We start from the raw sequence: 24,631 nt of genomic DNA on the forward strand, positions 1-24,631 counted from the left end.
TCTTCAATTGATTTGTACAGTTAAATAACGACATGTTACGACAAACATATGTTTTATTTTTGGTGATATAAACCCTTCACACCTAAGCACAAACGTTAGTTCATATTTGAGAGTTAAGAAAAAAGCTGTGTACAAAAATGCTTAAATTACACAAGTTATTTTCAAAGCTATCCTTTCTGAGAGGGAAAATATGTCTGGCAATTATAACGTCAATCATTCCACACACGACATACTATTTCTACGCAAAAAGAACCAAAGAAGTGTGGTTTATGGACAATATACCATGGCAAAGGAATGTTCATTGGTACGACGCAACGTGGAGTGCCTGGACACAGCCCTTAGCCGTGGTATATTGGCAATATATCCCGAGGTGCCTTGTGTCAAAACCATTTGATGTAGTGTTTAATTCAGAAAGGTCATTGAGCAGCTGCTTCATTCTTTAGCATTTGAATAAAATACAAGGTATGTGGCAGTAAGGCATACAATAAGTGTTAAAAAAAAGTAATTTCAGTGATTGGAATGTAACACATGCGTGGATATAACGTAGCTCTGGTTGATGGTGCGTGTTCCGCTAATGTAACATGTGAGGAACGTCCTGGACCAGAGTTCGGTATTACTACGCATGGAATCCATCCAGAAACTCATGAGTCTACAATAATAATGCATAGAATAAATATCAAGCTATATAATACACACTAGTGGTGAACAGCATATTTTAAAAGACATGCAAATATATATATTCTACTATCTGCAGAATTAAAGTCGAACAAGTTCAAGTCGAAACATTATCTGATATCCCATTTAAAAGTGAACACTTAAGAAAACCCGGTAACACAACTAATTCCGAGATTGGACAATTAAATACATCCTGAATGTCAATGTACTGTTGACCATCAAACAAATTGTATTTCTGTTTGGTGTGAAGTACAGTATTTTCAATGATAACCCTAACCAGACCGTGATCATTTGGCGCCCTCTAGCTGTAGAAGTGAAAAGTAAAGTAATACAAAAGGGTTACCAATATTAAAGAATTATCAATAGTCTGGCTGGAATTTAACTAACATTTGTGATTTGACTAATAAGCCAAAACAATGACGACTGTCGGTGAATGTACTCCATTTTGTATTTATTTCTCTTCTGTCTGATGGGAAGGGGTCTTTGTCCATTTTATTTCTTCACATGAACCCAGAGCTAAAGACCCAACGAAAAAGAGGAAATATAGAGTCAATAATTTAGAGATCTGTGTCACTACATCATAACACACATCTATACTCATTAACTAAGCTTTCCTATCAACTGTCAAATTAATAGTTTCCTCTTATCAAAAAAACAAACAAACTGATGTGTTCTTTATACCCTGCTTCCCTCCCTATCATCTCACTGACTTCACAGGTTTCTGAAGCAACTGTTGTGGTTTTGGTTAGTAGCCTCGTCACAAGTTAACTTAACATCCTTAGCTTCCATCTCTAGGCTCCTGTCAATCAGAAATAAAATCACACTGATGAACTAAAATGACTGTATAATGCCTGCAGTCCACACACAGTATACAATTCTGGTGAACATTTATTTTTGTTAGTCTCTGCACATACATCATGAAATTGAGAGGGGAAATAGGTTATGATTGAATTAGGATAGATGAATGTGTAAGAGAGCTTTGAACTGTCCAAAACATTTCAGCAATAAACATCTTGGAAGGGAATTAAGCAGCCGTTCTGAAACGTATTTTACAATAACATGCGTCTTACTTTTTACGGTCTTTGTCCTTCTTGAGGTTGGCGTTCGTGTTGAAGGACTGGCCTTGGAGCAGCTCGGCAGCTGTTTTCTTCTTGCTGAAGGTGTTGATCTCGTCCTCCAGAGACCTTCTCTTCTCATCCAGCTTGCTCTTCTCCTCAGAGTGCAGTCTCTTCAGCTGCTCAAACTTACCTTGCAACTGAGGGAAAACATCAAAACGTCAATTGTTTTTAATACCTCGAATTTCTAGTGCTTTTCTAAAAACCCAAAAAGACGCTTCTCACGTGGATCTCTTCAACCAAAAATACATTCATTTAATATGAAAGGTCATTGAAGATGGGTTTTCTGTGATGAACGTCTACACCTATATGTCGCTTGCTGACCTGTATAGCATGCTGTCACAGTAGGACACGGTGTGTGTGTGTGTCCAGTACCTCTCGCTCAGCTTCCTTCAGCTCAGTCTCCTTCTCCTTGACTCTCTGGACAAACATCTGCCTCATCTCCTCCTCTCTCCGCTGCAAATCTCCCAGGAACTCGTGACGCTTGGCTTCATAGGTCTCCTGCAGGCTGTAGACGCACGCGGTTTAAAACTAAATGTACAGCCTCCTCTCTCTGTATAATGTTAACATGTTTTTCCACAGACCTTTTAATCTGTGCACCTCATCTGGTTATCACAGGCCCAGAATTATGATAACCGTGCGTGGCACACCCTGCTCTCTCCATACCTGACTGGCTTGCTCTCCGGGTTTGTGTCCGTGAACCCCATCTCCTCCAGTTTGCAGCGGCGGTAGAGCTCGTAGTGGCGCGTGTGGGTCTGCTCCCTCAGGTCCTCCATGTTCACACAGATCAGCATCTCCCTCAGCTTCACAAAGTCACAGTGGTTCTCGTTCTCCACTGAAACAAGACAGACAGGCCTTTACCTCCTGGCATTTGTACTGCAGAGCCATAGACACTTCAAAGAAAGCAAGCTGTAAGCCTGAAGCCTACACGGTAAAACAGGTTTACCTACCTTGCACCACACCCCAGGGATACTGCCGAGCTTTGACCATTTTATTTCCAATCTTTACCTCCTCGGAGCTCCCCACAACAGCAAAAGGCAGGATACCCTGACATTAGCAAATAGATCATAGAAGACACAGAGTATATTTACATGCACACTAAGTCAATATTAAAGTGATTTTGGTAGTAGGTGAAGTATGGCATTAGTCATGTAAACACCTTACTCTGCTTATCTTAAAATCGAGAGTACGGTCAAAAATCAAAGAAAGCAAACGCTAGGGTTGGACGGTATACCCTTATTGCTACATGGACTGTTTTTCTTCTTCTATAACGTTATTTCAATGTTTGGTTTGTTAAAATGTGATATGCGACTCGTCTCCCTCCCTCACCAATATGTCGATGCTGTTTTCCACTTTTGCTTCTTAATATAAATCAAAATCAAACAAATGTGTATTTGTCACATTCACCAGCGTTCTATAATGACACTATTAGTTTGTGTATATTACTGTCTGCAAACAGAGTTTTCCTTTACTTAGCAAACATTCTCATTGTTAGACGCTGGCTAGCTAATAAATGTACTGAGTCAGAGCAAACATAGCCAGCTAATACACCCTGATATCAGTGCTGTTGTAGGCCTAAATCAGCATGTTTATTTATTTATTTTATTTAATATCTGAAACATGCAGTGAAGCAGCTCAACAACTACATCATACCAGTCATCCAACAGATTCCCATTCAGAGTGACACACAGAAGCATCCAGGGTCAATGCCCTGCTCAAGGGAACGATTGACAGATGTCCCACCAGGCCAAAAACCGTGAACCCGAACCCTCCAAGACCCCCCCCCCACAGTTCTCCAATAGCTGTCCCTCAACCATTCGAGACCTGTCCTACAGTCCCTCCCCAAGTAGAAAAATAAAAAATACAATCAATTCCATTCCCCACCCCCAAGAACCCCCCCAATGCACCAACAACCAAGAGAATGAACTAAAGAGAAAAAAAGACAGAAGACAGCAAACATTTTAAAACACAAAAACAACATCAAGGACAACAGCAATGCCAACTGTATATGTTTGTGTGCATGTCTGGCACTATTACATGTATGTGTGTGTTCTTGTATGTGTTTATTTGAATGAGAGTGTGTGTATATGCATGTGTACAAACACCTGCACGGCATCAGCCCCAGGCAAACCGGCATTAGTTGTAAAAACACTGCCCCCATTAAAACTGACTTTTTATTGTGTTTTATTTCGACTTTTTACATGTATCTCCTGCGCTACAACTCTAGTCCCACTTGTCTCCAATTCCACATCCCAACCCTCAGCGTCCCTCAGCCCATCCCACCTATCTCTGATGGCCCCCCTCTCCGGATTTCTACGCAACGCATATTTTTCAACTATGCTGTGATGTTTAACGTACAATTTCAATCTATCTAATCGAATAGAATCCAGATTACGAGTAGAAGACAAATATATTTACTAAGAGTATGAGTATATTAGTAATTGACTGACCCAGTTTCTCCAGATCTCCTAACAGTACTATTTCTAGGGTCAATTTTAGATCAATACTATGCATTTTCAGCCATTCCTGAACCTGAGACCTGAAACAGGCTACCTGAGGGCAATACCAAAACAAATGGTTTATTGATTCTGTATCCTCACAACAAAATCTGCAGAGCTTCGATGATTTTATGCCCCAAATAGTCTAACGTTTTGTTGGTGGCGAGAATTCTATATAATAACTTTAGTTGAAGGCACCGAAGTCTTGAATCTTGCGTTGTTTTGTATATCAACTCATACACCCTGTACCATGGAATCAGGTCATCAAAAATCTCTTCCCAACTATTTAGCAATCTGTATGGTACAGTTGTCAACATCCTGGTCCTCAAATTAAACTGGTATACTTTCCTATTTATGCTATTTTTATTCCTCCGCCAGTTTTGATCCTTTATATTGGGCAGACAGACCAGTTCCCTACCTCCTCTCGCTGCCACCTGCCTCCTCCCGCTGCCACCTGCCTCCTCCCGCTGCCACCTGCCTCCTCCCGCTGCCACCTGCCTCCTCCATTTTTTGGGGTAATGCTGTAATCAATTGGTTGTACTCTTGGATTGAGCAGACCTTCCCGTACAATTCTGATAACTCCATGAAGGACATAAATCGGCATGTTGTTTGTGCAACAGTATCGGGAAAAATGGAAGTAGGAATACTTGAAGTAGTTCTCATACAAACTTTAGAAGTCCAAACTTTTTCTAAAAAAGAACATGTCGCTGTTGTAGAACATTTATTTTTTATTGCATATCTTCTATATTGACCAAAGTCCCATCAGGTAGCCTGATTTCTGATGTATCCATGTAAACGGGATTATTAGGGAAATCGTTCTTCTTCCAAAGCATGTAAATGTTTTCATCACACTATCCATGCTCACTGAGGTGCACTGTCGAGCAGTCAAATTCACCACTGTGAGGTATGGAATTGGGCAGAGAGCCTGAAAGATGCCAATGGAATGTTAGACAACTCACATTCATGGCAGTGTTGATCTTGGAGACTGTCTCGTCGTCGGTAGGGAACTGGTAGATCTGGACACCGTTACTGACCAACTCGCTCATGATCTTGATCTTAAACTTGTGGAGCTCGCTCTTGGAGATGGTGTCTGCTTTGGCGATGACAGGAATGATGTTGACCTACAAATAAAAAATACACAGGTTGTCTTGTAAATAATACATTTTCTTTCCGAATTGACATTATTCCCTCAAGAATCAAACAGGACATATCGTTCATTTTACAAGTAGAAACAAATTCCCTTTTGTGAAAGAACAGTACTGAAAAACATACAGCTATTGGGCTCCCGAGTGACGCAGAGGTCTAAAACACTGCATCTCAGTGCAAGAGGCGTCACCACAGACCCTGGTTTGATTCCAGGATGTATCACAACCGGCCGTGATTGGGAGTCCCATAGGGCGGCGCACAATTGGCCCAGCGTCGTTAGTGTTTGGCCGGGGTAGGCTGTCATTGTAAATAAGAATTTGTTCTTATCTGACTTGTATGTTTAAAAAAAAATACTTTATTTAACTAGACAACTAAAGCACAATCAGGACAGACTTCTGTGATTGTCCAGTGGCTGAACTAAGTCAACATTCTGCTTTGTTAGGCTTGTTCAGTCCTGTCACAGTAACACAGTAATAATTACTCATCATGCAACTACCAGTTTTTAACCAACCGCCATGACACTTCCTAAACTGCCCAAATACTCCATAACACTAAATAAAATGAAAAACACCCTCTTAATTAATTCTACATTTAAACACAACAACAATTATGAAAAGAAAAAGTTCATATTCATAGACTAATGCTGTAGAACTGTGCCAGGGGAAAAAAATCGACCCCCCACCCCACCCCAAAAAAATGCAATAGTGACAGCTTCTTTTAGTTCTAGTCAGGCACCTTGCTGTCCAGTTTCTTCATGGTGACCAGGTCCAGGGACTTGAGAGAGTGTCCTGAAGGGGCGATGAAGTAGAGACAGGCATGGATACGGGAGTCGTGGTAGTTGTGGAGGGACCGCTTGATCTTCAACTCCTCCTGTAGATACGACTCGAACTGGGTGTCAATGTAGTCCACAACATGCTGGTAGCTGCCGAAGGAAACATTCAGAGAGCAGATACTCCATCAGAGTATGGTAAAACAAGTGATTCGTGGTGGATCGAAAGACAAAATAACGTGCTTTGTTTTGTCATTCAGCATCAGGGTCATATTCGGTAGGGCATAGGCTACGGTAGCAAAATGTTTACGAAACGAAACACTAAAACACAGGGTTTAAGTTATCGGACAAGTTCAGGTAGGCTGTTAGGTTTGGTGCCTAATGAATACGACCCAGGTTTATCATGACTGCACTTCTCTCACCTCTCCTGCTTGTTCATCTGGTCCCCAAAGCCCACTGTGTTGACGATGGTCAGCTTGAGTCGCACGTTGCTCTCCTGCAGGTCATAGGTCTGCGCTCGCAGCTTCACCTTGGGCTCGAAGTGAGATGACTCAAAGTTCTCAAAGTTTGTGTTGAACAGTGTGTCCATTAGGGTGGATTTTCCAATACCCGTTTCGCCTGGATAGTGGGGAGAAATACTGTTTGCTAATCTTAGTAACAACATTGCTTTGTGGGTCAAACTTTGGGTCAAACTTGAGGAAAATGAAAAATACATTTTAGACAGTTGAGGATTCTGGGCACAAGTCCAGAATAAATTAATTGAAAGGAAATGGGCCAACATTTTTTTTCCATCTAAAAAGGGGCTACTGGTCTGGTGGCTGAACTTTTAATGTAACATCACAGCGTTACTCACCAATACAGAGGATATTGAAGCAGAAACCTTGACATGTTGATTTGTTGACCAGCTGGTGAGGTAGGCTGTCGAAGCCAACATGGCCAGACAAGGACAGAGGCCGGGCATTTTTGTCCTGTTATAGGGAGACATAGCCTAACATTAGGCCAACTCAGTATATGACAATATCTGACAACAGCTTGGACTGGTTAACCTAAGTAAATAATCTTATATTCCTATGTTTTCATTGTGTGTACAGTCGTGGCCAAAAGTTTTGAAAATGACACAAATATACATTTTCAAAGTCTGCTGCCTCAGTTTGTATGATGGCAATTTGCATATACTCCAGAATGTTATGAAGAGTGATCAGATTAATTGCAATTAATTGCAAAGTCCCTCTTGAATGAACTGAATCTCAAAAAAAACATTTCCACTGCATTTCAGCCCTGCCAAAAAAGGACCAGCTGACATCATGTCAGTGATTCTCTCATTAACACAGGTGTGAGTGTAGACGAGGACAAGGCTGGAGATCAAATAACAGACTGGAAGCTTCAAAAGGAGGGTGGTGCTTGGAATAATTGTTCTTCCTCTGTCTACAATGGTTACCTGCAAGGAAACACATGCAGTCATCATTGCTTTGCACAAAAAGGGCTTCACAGGCAAGGATATTGTTGCCAGTAAGATTGCAACCTAAATCAACCATTTATCAGATCATCAAGAACTTCAAGGAGAGCGGTTCAATTGTTGTGAAGAATGCTTCAGGACGCCCAAGAAAGTCCAGCAAGCGCCAGGACCGTCTCCTAAAGTTGATTCAGCTGTGGGATCGGGGCACCACCAGTACAGAGCTTGCTCAGGAATGGCAGCAGGCAGGTGTGAGTGCATCTGCACGCACAGTGAGGCAAAGACTTTTGGAGGATGGCCTGGTGTCAAGAAGGACAGCAAAGAAGCCACTTATCTCCAGGAAAACCATCAGGGACAGACTGATATTCTGCAAAAGGTACAGGGATTGGCCTGCTGTGGACTGGGGTAAAGTCATTTTCTCTGAATTCCCTTTCCGATTGTTTGGGGCATCCGGAAAAAAGCTTGTCCGGAGAAGACAAGGTGAGCGCTACCATCAGTCCTGTGTCATGCCAACAGTAAAGCATCCTGAGACCATTCATGTGTGGGGTTGCTTCTCAGCTAAGGGAGTGGGCTCACTCACAATTTTGCCTAAGAGCACAGCCATAAATAAAGAATGGTACCAACACATTCTCCCAACCATCGAGGAACAGTTTGGTGACGAACAATGCCTTTTCCAGCATGATGGAGCACCTTGCCATAAGACAAAAGTGATAACTAAGTGGCTCGGGGAACAAAACATCGATATTTTGGGTCCATGGCCAGGAAACTCCCCAGACCTTAATCCCATTGAGAACTTGTGGTCAATCCTCAAGAGGCGGGTGGACAAACAAAACCTGGCAAATTCTGACAAACTCCAAGCATTGATTATGCAAGAATGGGCTAACATCTGTCAGGATGTGGCCCAGAAGTTAATTGACAGCATGCCAGGGCGGATTGCAAAGGTCTTGAAAACGAAGGGTCAACACTGCAAATATTGACTCTTTGCATCAACTTCATGTAATTGTCAATAAAATCCTATGACACTTATGAACTGCTTGTAGTTATACTTCAGTATTCCATAGTAACATCGGACAAAAATATCTAAAGACACGGAGACAGCAGACTTTCATTAATATTTGTGTCATTCTAAAAACTTTTGGCCAAGACTGTACACTACTTATCCATACAAGGCTACATGTTCATTTGTCTACAGTACACACAAACATCTATCTATTTATATGAATGACACTACCTGACCTGTCCATTTCTTTACTGACACAGATTGTGGATAGACGTGGAAAGGCTGGAGATGGCAGAACAGTTTCAGCAGCATACATTTGGCTAGATTTTGTAGCTAGCACACAAAGTTAACTTTCACTGGCTGCCACATCGGCAAACCGACCCATGCGTTCAGTAAAACCCTTCTTCTTAGAAACTCTGGTTGGAGCTACGTTGTTAGCCACATAGCTACCTGGATAGTGAAAAAGTTACTGAATCAGTTCCAGGTCGTCGTATTGCAATCCTGCTGTGCAGACGGTCAGATCTCACAACGCCCAGATAAGTGTTTACCTTTCAGGATTACGCAGCGCGACAGCAATAAAGTCGACCTGGAACGTAACCATGCTGACTAGCAAGCTAAACGTGTCGTAAGTTTTACAACTGTAGATATACATTATTTAGCGATTAAATTAAACACAATTACCCCCTGAGCAACATCCGACGTAGTCATCTCGGAATATAGCAGCTAATAGCTACAAATACTAACAGGCTGTAAAGAAAATAGGCTCAACTAAAAAAGTTGAAAAATCGACTATCTACGTAGCCATGAAAGGAATGTAGGCTTGCACACTTTTTTCATGGTTGGGGAGACACGAGTGACCGTTATATTTGTGTTTAACAAAATAAAGTATATATATTAAGTACTACATCTTCTGATTTTGTGGTATGTATTCAGCAAATTCTGAGTACAGAGTAGTTATTTTGAACTGCATGATTGTTAGTTACTATATAGCGACCCCCATAGAATGAATGGTATAAACCACTTTTCCGGATATTCGTTGGACATATATGGTGTGAAACTAAGTAGACATTTTGGTTCCTTGCGCGACTTTGACTGACCGACCACTAAATATAGATTCCAAAATGGCGTTTCAAGGGTCACAGTTTCCCAATGTTGTGGTTGCTATGAGGCGTGGACAGAGATACTTTTGGGGAGATGGGAAACGCCATTGGAATCTTATTAAAGCTCATTGTGTACGTTGCCCATGCATCGTCTGTGGACCACGCCGGCCCACGCGGTACATTTCTGGGACGAAGGATTGACTGGGCGTTAGCTCAAAAACACAACATTAGCATGCATTTAGTGAACAATAAGTACAACATAAGTATTTTCCGAGATTTGAGATAATTAACTTGTTCTCTGAAAGGAAAATAGGCAGGTTTCTCAACTCATACCCTGATACCCTCATACCTTGATTTTGATAAGGGATTATGAGAAGATGAGATTTGCAAGTGAACGCGATCGTTTGACATTCTGCTGTTTGGGGCGTTATGCCACGTTCAAGACAACTGGGAAAGAACGAGCTCCGACTGGGAAAATCGATTTGAACAGCCATCCAACTATGAATTCCAACTCTTCCTAGAGCTCTGACTTTCCGAATTTAAAATACAGACTTCTTTATTTGACCTCGTATTTTTCCGAGTTTCCGGGTGTTTTGAACGCTGCATTATACCACAGATAGACATTGAGCCAGATATTAAACCGGATGTATAAATGTGAAGCATCCGGTTGGCGTTTCCTGCGAGGAAGCCCAGTGACCGGCATGGTGAGAAGATGGAGTGAGATGGATTTTGGCCAACATTGTACTAATTTTCTAATCGATGAAACATTTGATCTCTATGCAGTTTTATGTTTCCAAAAATATAATCTATAACAAACAGAGTGGACTGCGTTTTGCGGACTTTACCCTTTACCCCACTTCATAGTAAGCGTTTCCTAACGAAAATATGCAAATAAATACTAGAACGTGCCATTGAGATCTCACTAGCTAGTGCATGGCTCTTCCCATCTCCTTGCTTGTTCTACCCACCATGATTAATTTCCTCCCATTGGAAACGACAGCCTCTGGTCTATCTTGGGTTAGTTATAAAAAATCTTTGGTTTTACGTTCATTCATTACCCAAGGGTGACTATCTCCTCCTTTCTCTAATGTCTCTGTAGTGGATCGCTGTGACCATAGAAATAAAACGGATAGACAGGTCTGCTTGCAAAAGTGGGTCCTTCCTTACTCAACTCTGGGTGGGGTGACAGTTCTATTAATTTCTATTCTGTATCAAAGAAGCACAAGGTCTGAGGATGATGTGATGAGACAACACCAACCAGGGCAGGTGAACATCGTATTTGTACGGGCTGATTAAACTCTAGCTAATGTATAAACATAAAAATGAATATATTTTTATTTATTTGATATGTAAGTGGTTTACCGTAGCCTTTTAATTAATTATTTGTTTTAATCAGTAATGGCGACCGAGTGCACCCAAGAAGCGGTTGTTCAATTTCTAACCGAGCGAGGAGGGAGAGTGAAAAACCAGATATTCATTGACTATTTCAAAGCTGTTTTCCCAGAAGACCCTGACCAGAAAGCAATTGTTCGGGAGAAATTCAAGGGATACGTGGACAATGTCGCATTTGTAAAGTTGGAGAATGGAGTGAAATGTGTATGTTTAAAAAAGAAGTATCGAGTTTCATTGAAGTGTACAGTGGAAAAAGGCAGCGAGTGCAATGGTAACGGGACAGGCACCTTATTGGAACAAGAGGACAGCGGTGCTGCTATATCAAAATCATATAAGAACTTGATAGAGGATTGTGCACCACAACTGCATCTGTCAGTATCATCTGCTGGGCGTGTGCACTCTTGGGAAATCACTGCAAACGAAGAGGCACAAGACATTTCACTTGGCTCAGGTTACGGAACTGACAATGCCACGAGAGCGAGACCGCCTGACATTTCTGGAATTATTTTGGAAGGTAAAATTGTAGAAAGAGCTGCGTCAACAAGGTCTGTAGTTCAAAATACTAGTTTATCAGACAATATGGGAAATGCGTTAGGCATTGGTGGTAATGCAGAGCAGGAATTGACCAAGGGGGACATTCATTGCAACCGCACGACATTGCAACCGCATGACATACCGCAAATTGCAGTGATTGAGGCGTCACCTTTACCTACATCCGCGGATGGCTCTATGTTCCCCTTACCCATACGTCCATTTCCAGCTAATGCACAGGACAGCCTGCTGTCCCGTCACCCTTCAACAGAGGACGGGGCAGACGAAAGCCAGTATTATGATTTTCAACAGAGCATATCTGGGAGTGACAGCTACACACCTAAGAGTAGCCGTAATAACTTTATTGAGCTCATGATGAACAGCTCCCTCCAGGTGCGACGCAGCATGGTGTTGAGGAACTCGGACTCCGCCTCTGTGGTTTCCTCTACTACAGACGAAGACGGTGCTTCAGTCACTCTGGACCCGTTGGAACACGAATGGATGATGTGTGCATCCGACGGCCAATGGGAGAGTCTCCACCGCCTCCTTTCCTCTGAACCGAACCTTGTCATGAAGAAGGATTTTGTGACTGGGTTCACCTGCCTGCACTGGGCCGCAAAGCAGGGCAAACAAGAGCTGCTGGCGCTTCTCGTGAACTTTGCCAAACAACACACAGTGCCCATCAACATCAACGCCCAATCAAGTGCCGGCTACACGCCCCTACACCTAGCAGCAATGCACAACCAAGTTGAGGTGGTGAAGTTACTGGTAGGAGCCTATGACGCAGACGTAGAGGCCAGAGATTACAATGGGAAAAGGGCGTGTCAGTATCTTACAAACAGTGTGGCCGTTGATATCCGTGACATCATCGGGGCGGGTGTTGGCGGCGACTCGGACTCAGAGAACACAGACTATGGGGATGGGGGACGTTGGAGGTTGTCTAAAGTTCTCCAGTCTAATCTGACGCCCCTCAAACTGCACAATCACAGCGAGGAGGACACAGGTGATGGAGTAGACCAGGCCAGACAGAAACCCTTGCTGAGGAAATCGTCCTTTAGCAAGATGAGGCCCAAACTCCAGAAGATCCGCTTCAGATCTTCACAGATAGTTCACAGCACTTCGTTCCCAGCACAATGTGAGACAGAGGAGCTTAACGGGTCCAGGAAAAGCTCATTTAAATCCAGACCCATGTCAAATCTGTTTGGCTGAGGAATAGCCCCTAAATTTACTCGACAAAGAGCAAATAAACTACTACAGTGCAGAATGACTGATGTTACAAGTGTTTGTTTTTTTGTGGCATAGGCCAAGTCTGGTGTTACACATACTTAAGGGTTTTCCTCTAGGCATTATATGAATATACTGAACTAACAGAATATGGTATTACATGATCTATTGAGTAACTGGCCAGATTGTCACCCCTGGTTAGGCTAAAAATATCTGTGATAACTCTCTTATCATTCCGAAGTAGCCAAGTAGGTCTTATTGTTCGTCTGCTTGAACCCTTAACGTACATGTAAAGCTGTCTGTAACCCACTGGGCAAAGATGTCATTTTAACGTCTTGTTTTGATTTCCATTTGGTTGAGTTGAACTCATTTGAATTCAGTGTGAAATCAACAAAAAATGACACAATGTCATTGGATTTAGGTTAAAAGTTGGGTGATTTTAAAAAGATACGATTAACTTACATTGATTACTTTTTTTCAAAGCCAATCAGTTTTCCACGTTGGTTTGATGCCTTCATATTGACTTTTTTGGGGGGTTGAAATGACTTGGGAACCAGGTTGACTCGATTTGTTTTTGCCTAGTGGGAAGTGTTTAAACGTCAAGTTATTTCACCACATGGTAGAAACAATGTCATTGATTTCACAACGCTTGGGAACAATTCTATCTTATTACTGTCAGACTGTTATTTGTTTATTCTCCCTTTTATATTTATGTTGCTTAAAGCACTTTGATTTTAAACTGTTATTGATCCAGCTTTCCTGCGGTTGATGCCATTCAGTCCACCTGAAAGACTTTGAGATGGGAATTTAGTTCCTCTTTGTGTTCAAGTGGACGATTGGAGGCCAACGAAAAGGCCTCTGGTCCTTTACGTCTGTAATCAGGGTCAGTAGAGGAGATTTGTGTCACAAGGTACGCGGTTGTAGAGTGCATGGTAGGCCGACTGTTTATAGTGATGAAAGATCAGGTTTCATAACTATTCACGTTTAAAAAGGTACATTTTTTTTGACCTGATAGCTCCTTATTTTGAGTTGTCTAAGGTTACAGTCGGCTGGTATCAAGTTGTAGGTTACCCTCTGTTCTGTTTTATATCAACAAGCTCAGGCTTGCTGACCCAGGAGAGCCTAGCTCAGCTGAGAGTGAGCAAGAGAGACTAGTGTACATTTAGTGCCTTCAGAAAGTGTTCATACTCCTTGACTTATTCCACATTTTGTTGCGTTACAGACTGAATTCAGAATTGATTAAATATATATGTGTTTCTCACCAATCTACACACAATACGCCATAATGACAATGTGAAAACATGTTTTTAGAAATGTTTGCAAATGTAATAAAAAAAAAAAAATGCATAAATATCTCAATGACAAAAGTATTCACACACCTGAGTCAATACTTTGTAGAAGCACCTTTGGCTGCTATTACAGCTGTGAGTCTTTCTGGGTAAATCTCTTAAGAGCTTTCCACACTTGGATTGTACAGCATTTGCCCATTTTTAAAAAAATGATTCAAGCTCTGTTCAAATTGGTTGTTGATCCTTGCTAGACAACCATTTTCAGGTCTTGTCATAGTTTTTCAAGTAGATTTAAGTCCAAACTGTAACTCGGCCACTCCGGAAAATTCACTGTTATCTTGGTAAGCAACTCCAGTGTAGATTTGGCCTTGTGTTTGAGATTATTGTCCTGCTGAACTGTGAATTCATCTCCCAGTGTCTGGTGGAAAACAGACTGAACCAGGCTTTCCTCTAGGATTTTGCCTTTATCCTGAAAAAATCCCAGTCCTTAATGATTACAAGCATACCCATAACATGATGCAGCCACCACTATGTCTGAAAATATGGAGAGTGGTACTCTGTAATATGTTATGTTCGAGGCAAATCCAATAACACTTTGTATTCAGGACAAAAGGTTAATTGCTTTGCAATTTTTTTTGCAGTATTACTTTAGTGCCTTGTTACAAACAGGATGCATGTTTTGTAATATTTTTATTTGGTACAGGTTTCCTTTTCACTCTGTCAATTAGGATAGTATTGTGGAGTAACTACAATGTTGTTGATCAATGCTAAGTTTTCTCCTATCACAGCCATTAAACTCTTTCACTGTTTAAAAGTCACCATTGGCCTCATGGTGAAATCCCTGAGCGGTTTCTTTCCTCTCCGGCAACTGAGTTAAGAAGGACGCCTTTATCTTTGTAGCGACTGGGTGTATTGATACACCATCTAAAGTGTAATTAATAACTTCACCATGCTCAAAGGGATATTCAACATCTGCTTTTTTATTTTTACCCATCTACCAATAGGTGCCCTCATAGCCGTGGGGAGTAAGGGTGCTGAGGGTGCTGCAGCACCCCCTGAAAAAACACTTATTTTTACTCTGCACTTTTGTTATTTGTTAATATAACTGGAGTTTATTTAAGATTTTTTTTTTTAGCAAATCATTGTCTCACATGTACTAGTCTAATTGTTTGTCTAGATTAGATTTAAGGCCTACTACATATGGCATTAACTGTTTTGGGGGAATTTAATGGTTTCTCAGTCAATGGTTTTTATTGCTGAATAGCCTACAGTAATGCTACGTAGTTTACTGATTTTGCTACTTGATTTTATTGTACAGTTTTGTATTCTTGCAAAATTAGCTCTTACCTTTTTATTATGCAATTATTATTTTTTGTTCTTTTATCAACCACCTGCTGCTAATTATGATATTCAAAGGGCTGGAACGGTATTTCTCTTGTCTGTCTGTACAATAAATTATATTATAGTCCTCTATTTGATGATCAAACAAAAGAATGTTAACATAAAAAAATCTGACATCTCACTGTCTACAATCATTTAAGATCCCATGTTCAATACTCTGTCTTCAATAATGTTTTCAAAGCTAAGTCTGTATTCTTATCATTTGGAAACGTATTCCTACATCTTTGTGTTGCTTAACAGAAATATCAAACTACTGTTAGCTCTGCCTTTACCCAACCTGATAAATAAACTGTCATACTGTCACTATTGAGATCTGTCTTGTTCTGTTTAATGCAGCAGTCTGTGACAGTAGTAACTAATGCACCGTGTCCATGGTTAGGAACATTTCTGCTCAACCAGTAGTGCACGCATGTATTTATTTACTTATACTGTGTGCAAGATGGCTTTTATGTTCTCTTAAGGGCTCTTAAACAAACATGGTTTTTATTGCCTGTGAATTTCTGTGCCCCAAAATAGGATGCCACGTTGGGTTCATTGTGGGAAATGAGTATGCCATGTTTTCATTGGTAATTGCTGTATGACTAATCTTAGGCAAATCTCAGCAGGTATTTTATTTTATTCCTTCATTGAGTAATGGAGTGGAATAGCATTGACACAACATTTTTGTTGTAAATCATTCAGTGAAATGAAACGGTACATATGGACCATCTTAGCTCCACTCTACAGAGAGATGTGTTTGTCCTTGACCGGGGCAATACATTAGTCATTACAACCTAGATGGATTGAAATTATATAATATATATACTGTACAGTGCATTCAGAAAGTTTTCAGGGCCCTTGACTCTTTCCACATTTTGTTACGTTACAACCGTATTCTAAAATCGATTTAAAAAAAATCTCTCTTCAATCTACACACAGTACCCCATAATGACAAAGTGAAAATGGGTTTTAAGAAAATTTTGCACATTTATACAAAAAGAAAAAAGAAATACCTTATTAACATAAGTATTCAGACCCTTTGCTATGAGACTCGAAATTAAGCATTGATCTTTGTGGTGTTTCTACATCTTGATTGGAGTCCACCTGTGGTAAATTCAATTGATTGAACATCATTTGGAAAGGCACACATCTGTCTATATATGGTCCCACAGATGACAGAGCATAAACCAAGGCATTGTCCGTAGAGCTCTGAGACAGGATTGTGTCGAGGCACAGATCTGGGGAAGGGTTTCAAAATATTTCTTCAGCATTGAAGGTCCCCAAGAATGCATTGGCCTCCATCATTCTTAAATGGAAGAAGTCTGGAACCACCAAGACTCTTCCTAGAGCTGGCCAATAACCCAATGGTCACTCTGACAGAGCTCCAGAGTTCCTCTGTGGAGATGGGAGAACCTTCCAGAAGGACAACCATCTCTGCAGCACTCAGCGGCCTTTATGGTAGAGTGGCCAGACGGAAGCCACGCCTCATTGAAAGGCACATGACAGCCCGCTTGGAGTTTGCCAAAAGGCACCTGAAGGAATCTCAGACCATGAGAAATAAGATTCTCTGGTCTGATGAAACCAAGATTAAACATTTTGGCTTGAATGCCAAGCGTCATGTCTGGAGGAAACCAGGCACCGCTCATCACCTGGCCAATTCCATCCCTACGGTGAAGCATGGTGGTGGTAGCATCATGCTGTGGGGATGTTTTTCAGCGGGATGGACTGGGAGACAAGTCAGAATCGAGGGAAAGATGAACGGAGCAAAGTACAGAGAGATCCTTGTTGAAAACCTGCTCGAGAGTGCTCAGGACCTTAGACTTGGGCGAAGGTTCACCTTCGAATAGGACAACGACCCTAAGTACACAGCAAAGACAACACAGGAGTGGCTTCGGGAAGTCTCTGAATGTCCTTGAGTGGCCCAGCCAGAGCCCGGACTTGAACCCCGTCGAACATCTCTGGAGAGATCTGAAAATAGCTGTGCAGCGACACTCCCCATCCAACCTGTCAGGGCTTGAGAGGATTTGCAGAGAAGAATGGGAGAAACTCCCCAAATATAGGTGTGCCAAGCTTGTAGCATCATACCCAAGATGACTCGAGGCTGTAATCACTGCCCAAAGGTGCTTCAACAAATACTGAGTAAAGGGTCTGAATACTTCTATAAATGTGCTATTTCAGTTTTTTATTTGTAATACATTTGCAAACATTTCTAAAAAACAGTTTTTGCTTTGTCATTATGGGGTATTGTGTGGATTGATGAGGGGGAAAAAACGATTTAATCAATTTTAGAATAAGGCTGTAATGAACAAAATGTGCAAAAAGTCAAGGGGTCTGAACGCACTCTATATATAAAACCATTTCAGGTTGTCAGTGATGTGCACGTCGCGGAAGTTGAAGCTTTTGACGCGCTCCACTGTGGCCCCGTCGATGTGGGGACGTGCTCTCTCTGCTGTCTCCTGTAGTTCACCATCAGCTCCTTTGTTGACTTTGAAGGAGAGGTTATTTTCCTGGCACCAATCCGCCAGGGCTCTCAGCCTTGAACTTTGGGGCTTATGGTGTATAGGGCAGCCTGACAACCTAAACCTCCTAACCAATAGGTACTGTTCATCCCTTAAAAGACAGCAAGTAGAACTTAGCTCTGCATCCCAAATGGGACCCTATTCCTTACATAGTGCACTACTTCTAACCAGAGCACTATGGGCCCTGGTCAAAAGTAGTGCACTGTGTAGGGAGTAATGTGGCATTTGGGACATATCCCAGGGGATAGAGCCCAGACAGTAGAGATAGAGTTGGAGGACATCAGAGAACACAGGGCTTTGTGGAATTGCGCACAGTTGGAGTTTGAAATTGAAACGGCTGACGTGGAATCAGAATGAGTCACCAGAGGCACTGCTCCCTTGCTATCTCTGTATTCCTCTCTCTCTCTCTCTTGCTATCTCTGTATCCCTCTCTCTCTCTCTCTTTCTCTCTCGCTATGTCTGTCTGTCAAAGGATGTTCACCTAGCTCAAGAATTATTATCTCACACAGGCCAACCAACAAGGTCAGTATGACAGTCTCTCTCCACGTATTTGTTTATGATTCAGGTTTTAAGCCATGTCTAAATTCTTCCACTGAATCCTGTCAGACTGATAAGAAGGTCTGACAGGATCCAGTAGATCTTTGATATGTTGAATGTCATTTTACTTCTGTTCAAGCCTCAGCCTGCTCATCTCCTTTGAATTACCAGTCCAATGCATTACATATATTGTTTGGGCGTTACCTTAATAGTCTACTCCACCTACATGACTCAAACCATGTGTTTTGGTTACCTCCAAATACAGACTTCCATCCAGTTTTCCATACCCTTGAAACACTCTTTACCACATAAATTGGTCCATAAGACCTCAAGGCCTTTGTTTTGCACAATCCAAGGTTACTATACTCAAGAGGTTTTTGTGACCTATTTTACAAATGAAACTGGTATTGTTGACATTTACAGTGAGATATAAATCTGACCTTGAGTTGGTGTTTTCTGAGTAAGACACTGAACTGCTCTAGCAAGTCCACAAGGTGGCACTGAATGGCAAAGCCATTCTCTCTCGCTCTCTCTGCATCTCTTGCTCTCTCTTTCCCCTCTCACTCTGTCTCTTTCTCCCCACCCCTTCTTTCCTCTCTCTCTTCCCCCTTTCACTCTCTCTCCCTCTTTCTCTCTGTCTGTCTCTCGCCACTCTTTCTCGCTGGTTAGTATCATAGATGAGATGGGAGTGTATCATAAATTCAGCGGGAGGTGTAATAAATCCTATGTGGTTTAGCCTTCACATTGTCACGGACAGTCGCTAGCTGTGTTAATGAGGACACTTAATCTGACACCGCTGGGGACTGAAATGGGATGTGGGCTACATGAATCAACCGCTCTGATGACCGTGCATCCCAAATGGCACCCTATTCCGTATATACTGCACTACTTTTGAGGGCTCTGGTCAAAAGTAGTGCACTATATGGAATAGGGTACTATCTGGGATGTTCACTGTGACCCTGACTAGACTAACTGAGCTATACCGTATATTCCCTTATTCGATTTCATCAAGTCTCTCAGATCTAAAGTAAAAAATACAATTTCATTTGTTGCCTTCTACCAACGTGTACGGCTTACCATTAGGCAGACGAGTCAATTGCCTCAGGCTACACATCATTAAGGGGCCTCGTGAGCTGGGCATAAAATAAAATAATTTCTCCACTTGAGGCTCCCCCATGCTCCACTCGAGACATAATAAAAAAAATCCCCCTCTCAATATTTTTTGTTTAAAGATAGAGATATTTTTGCATGGGCATGCCTTCCGCATCCGCGGTGGAAGGTGGTAGAGCTACAGCGGTGATTGTCAGACACAGGAGGTTGGTGGCACTTTACTTGGGGAGAATGGGCTCGTGGTAATGACTAGAGCAGAATCCGTGGAATGGTATCAAATACATCAAACACATGGTTTCCAGGTGTTTGATGCCATTCCATTTGCTCCTTCCCAGCCATTATTATGATCCATTCACCCCTCAGCAGCCTCCACGGTTGTCAAACCAGGAGATATCGCGAAAATCCGTCTTCTCACGAAAAGCGGTGGTGTTCTCTTCTCCCTTTTTCTCTCCGACACCCACAAGTGTCAACCTGGAACTGGGCCGAAAAATGAATGGATGTGAAAGGGCATTACCACGTCGAAGGTGTACAGGTAATTCCAGGGTAAAAACGATTTGCACATTTTTTTCCTGAGCGCTCTTATATCTCTCAGATATAGGACAGACACTTCAAAACATACTTCCTTTTGACTACATGTTTCACTATCTGTTTTTCCATGTATGAATCTGTTACTGAATGCGTTTCTATGGACTAATAGAAGCAAGGCCAAATTCAATGTCTCATCCAATATTTATTTTATTTTATATATATATATATATATACTTTTTTTTATACCTATAGGTGTCCTAAAATTATAAATCAAATAGCTAAGTTATCCTTGGTATGACCATCTTAAAGCAATTCCATATGTTACTTTAGTAGGAGTCTCACATTTGCCATACCTCCTAAATCACGACGCTCTCACGACTCCCTTGGAGGTTTGAATGGTACACAGGCTCCCAGCAGCAAGATTATGATTGGATGTAACTTTTTTTTTAAACTCCCCCCACACGCTCGTTGGCTCTTCGTGATATGCTCGTCATTGTTGTAAGACTAGAAAGGACACAGTTTGTACAGAGTTGGACCGTATGCTAGTTTGCAACATTGCAGAAAATGGAAGAAAACCTGAAGGAAAAACTGAACTGTGTTTCGTCAGACGTGTGCTCTATACACACATTCAACATACTACATTAACATATTTTGATGGGATTTTAATCAGTGAATTCCCGGTCATCCTCACCATAGACTGTCAAATGTACGACACTAATCTAGTGAGCACTATTGGCGCGCCGGACAAGCAAGGCATTTGATTGGTTTGGCGTGTAGCAAGGAGTTACTGATTTACACTGGGTCTACACCCTTGTTTAGCTATTTTTCTGCCATGAACGTATCCAGGCTTTCCTGTATTAGGGAAGCCTGGTTCTCGACGAGGCTAGCTTAGTAAAAACCCAGCCTCAAGGCCATTACACTCTAGGGCAGAACCCTGCTGGTGGTCCATGGGCTGAATTTGGCCCGCGGGTGATTTTATTTGACACCCCAAGTCTTCTGAGCAAAAAACAAACAAACTGGGGTCTCCCGGGTGGCGCAGTGGTGAAGGGCGCTGTACTGCAGCGCCAGCTGTGCCATCAGAGTCCCTGACGCACAATTGGCCTAGCCCGGGTTAGGGAGGGCTTGGTCGGTAGGGGTGTCCTTGTCTCATCGCGCACCAGGGACTCCTGTGGCGGGCTGGGCGCAGTGTGCGCTAGCCAAGGTGGCCAGGTGCACGGTGTTTCCTCCGGCGCATTGGTGCGGCTGGCTTCCGAGTTAGATGGCGCTGTGTTAAGAAGCAGTGCGGCTTGGTTGGGTTGAGTATCGGACTTTCAACCTTCGTCTCTCCCGAGCCCGTACTGGAGTTGTAGCGATGAGACAAGATAGTAGCTACTACAATAATTGGATACCACGAAATTGGGTAGAAAAAGGGGTAAAATTAAAACATTTAAAAAACTAAAAAATATATATATTGTAATGAAACAGGCAGGGAGCAGGTCTCGAACCATCGACCTTCGAGCCTGAGGTCCGGAGCGCTATCGACTGTGCCGCAAAAACATGCTCGTGGGGCAGAGTCGATTTCCGCGCTTATAAACCCAGGGTCGTTACACTACTCCCTCCTTTCAAAGAGCGCGTCCTCGCGACTCTACGTCTTACAGGTACGCGCTCACCGGCCAAGCACACGCACTGTCGTGGATGCAAGGTCCGATCATTTCTGACACCAATGTAATGAAACAGGCAGGGAGCAGGTCTCGAACCCTTGACCTTCGAGCCCGAGGTCCGGAGCTCTATCGACTGTGCCGCAAAAGCATGCTCGTGCGGCAAGATGACGATTTCCGCCGTTATAAACCCAGGGTCGTTACAATATATACAGTGCATTCGGAGAGTATTCAGGCCTCTTGACTCTTTCCACATTTTGTTAAGTTACAGTCTTATTCTAAAATGTATGACGTTTTTTGCCTCATCAGTACCCCATAATGCCAAAGTGAAAACAGAAGAAACAAAGTATTCAGACCATATGCTATGAGACTCGTAATTGAGCTCAGGTGCATCCTGTTTCCATTGATCATCCTTGAGATGTTTCTACAACTTGATTGGAGTGCACCTGTGGTAAATTAAATTGATTGGACACAATTTGGAAAGGCACACACCTGTCTAAGGTCCCACAGTTGACAGTGCATGTCAAATCAAAAACCAAGACATGAGGTTGAAGGAAATGTCCATAGAGCTCCGAGACAGGATTGTGTCGAGGCACAGATCTGGGGAAGGGTACCAAAAAAATGTCTGCAGCATTGATGTTCCCCAAGAACACAGTGGCCTCCATCATTCTTAAATGGAAGAAGTTTGGAACCACCAAGACTCTTCCTAGAGCTGGCCGCCTGGCCATACTGAGCAATTGGGGGGAATGGTCAGGGAGGTGACCAAGAACCCGATGGTCACTCTGACAGAGCTCCAGAGTTCCTCTGTGAAAATGGGAGAAACTTCCAGAAGGACAACCATCTCTGTAGCACTCCACCAATAAGGACTTTATGGTAGAGTGGCCAGATGAAAGTCACTCCTCAGTAAAAGGCACATGACAGCACGCTTGGAGTTTGCCAAAAGGTACCTAAGGGACTCTCAGACCATGAGAAACAAGATTCTCTAGTCTGATGAAACCAACATTGAACTCTTTGGCCTAAATGCCAAGCTTCCCGTCCCGGCCAATACCATCCCTACGGTGAAGCATGGTGGTGGCAGCATCATGCTGTAGGGATGTTTTTCAGCGGCAGGGACAGGGAGACTAGTCAGGATCGAGGGAAAGATGAATGGAGCAAAGTACAGAGAGATCCTTGATGAAAACCTGCTCCATAGTGCTCAGGGCACTCCCCATCCAACCTGACAGAGCTTAAGAGAATCTGCAGAGAATAATGGGAAAAACTCTGCAAATACAGGTGTGCCAAGCTTGTAGCATCATACCCAAGTAGACTTGAGGCTGTAATCGCTGCCAAAGGTGCTTCAACAAAGTACTGAGTAAAGGTTCTGAATACTTATGTAAATGTGATATTTCAGTTTTTTATTTGTTATACATTTGCAAACATTTCTAAAAACCTGTTTTTGCTTTGTCATTATGTGTTGTTGTGTGTAGATTAATGAGGGGAAAAACAATTTAATTAATTTTAGAATAAGGCTGTAAAACATAACAGAATGTGGAAAAAGTCAAGGGGTCTGAGTACTTTCAGAATGCAGTGTATATACAGTACCAGTCAAACGATTGGAGACACCTGCTCATTCAAGTGTTTTTCTTTATTTATACTATTTTCCACATTGTAAAATAATAGTGGAGATATCAAAATGATGAAATAACACATCTGGAATCATGTAGTAACCAAAAAAGTGTGAAACAAATCAAAATATATTTTAGATTTGAGATTCTCCCAAGTAGCCACCCATTGCCTTAATGACAGTTTGCACACTCTTGGCATTCTCTCAACCAGCTTCATGACCTTCATCACCCGGAATGTATTTCAATTAACAGGTGTGCCTTAAAAGTTCATTTGTGGAATGCCTTTCCTTCTTAATGCATTTGAGCCAATCAGATGTGTTGTGACAAGGTATGGGGTATACAGAAGATAGCCCTATTTGGTAAAAGACCAAGTCCATATGATGACATGAACAGCTCAAATAAGTAAAGAGAAATGACAGTCCATCATTACTTTAAGACATGAAGGTCAGTCAATCCGGACAATTTCAAGAATTTTGAACATTTGTTCAAGTGCAGTCACAAAAACCATCAAGCACCATGATGAAACTGGCTCTCATGAGGACCACCACAGGAAAGGAAGACCCAGAGTTACCTCTGCTGCAGTGGATAATTTCATTAGAGTTACCATCCTCAGAAATTGCAGCCCAAATAAATGCTTCACAGAGTTCAAGTAACAGACACATCTCAACAGCAACTGTTCAGAGGAGACTGCGTGAATCAGGCCTTCATGGTCAAATTGCTGAAAAGAAACCACTACTAAAGTACACCAATAATAATAAGAGACTTGCTTGGGCCAAGAAACGGGAGCAATGGGTGGAAATCTGTCCTTTGGTCTGATGAGTCCAAATGACAGATTTGTGGTTCCAACCGCCATGTCTTTGTGAGACGCAGAGTAGATGAACGGATTATCTCCGCATGTGTAGTTCCCACCGTGAAGCATGAAGGAGGAGGTGTGATGTTGAAGGGGAGCTTTGGTGGCGACACTGTCTGTGATTTATTTAGAATTCAAGGCACACTTAACCAGCATGGCTACCACAGCATTCTACAGCAATACACCATCCCATCTGGTTTGCGCTTTGTGGGACTATCATTTGTTTTTAAAAAGGAAAATGACCCAACACACCTCCAGGCGGTGTAAGGGATAT

The 24,631-nt window shown here is 42.2% G+C and overlaps 2 protein-coding genes across 2 annotated transcripts; one reads left to right on the forward strand and one right to left on the reverse strand.

Annotated features, from left to right (window-relative positions):
* Positions 1–35: 35 nt before the first annotated feature.
* LOC118370187 (septin-10-like) lies at positions 36–9,578 on the reverse strand. Its single transcript, XM_035755057.2, has 10 exons — positions 9,338–9,578; positions 7,057–7,171; positions 6,626–6,821; positions 6,170–6,356; positions 5,248–5,409; positions 2,741–2,837; positions 2,457–2,625; positions 2,166–2,298; positions 1,746–1,930; positions 36–1,191 (listed from the first exon to the last, which is right to left on the reverse strand). The coding sequence occupies exons 1-10, from the start codon at positions 9,362–9,364 to the stop codon at positions 1,176–1,178; spliced, it is 1,287 nt and encodes a 428-aa protein (XP_035610950.1). The 5' UTR covers positions 9,365–9,578; the 3' UTR covers positions 36–1,175.
* Positions 9,579–10,421: 843 nt separating this feature from the next.
* On the forward strand, positions 10,422–15,903 carry LOC118370188 (ankyrin repeat domain-containing protein SOWAHC-like). Its single transcript, XM_035755058.2, has one exon. It carries the CDS (start codon positions 11,155–11,157, stop codon positions 12,886–12,888), a length of 1,734 nt encoding a protein of 577 aa, XP_035610951.1. The 5' UTR covers positions 10,422–11,154; the 3' UTR covers positions 12,889–15,903.
* The last annotated feature ends 8,728 nt before the right edge of the window (positions 15,904–24,631 follow it).

Source organism: Oncorhynchus keta, chromosome 37 (assembly GCF_023373465.1).
Source record: "Oncorhynchus keta strain PuntledgeMale-10-30-2019 chromosome 37, Oket_V2, whole genome shotgun sequence".
Lineage (NCBI taxonomy): Eukaryota > Metazoa > Chordata > Actinopteri > Salmoniformes > Salmonidae > Oncorhynchus > Oncorhynchus keta.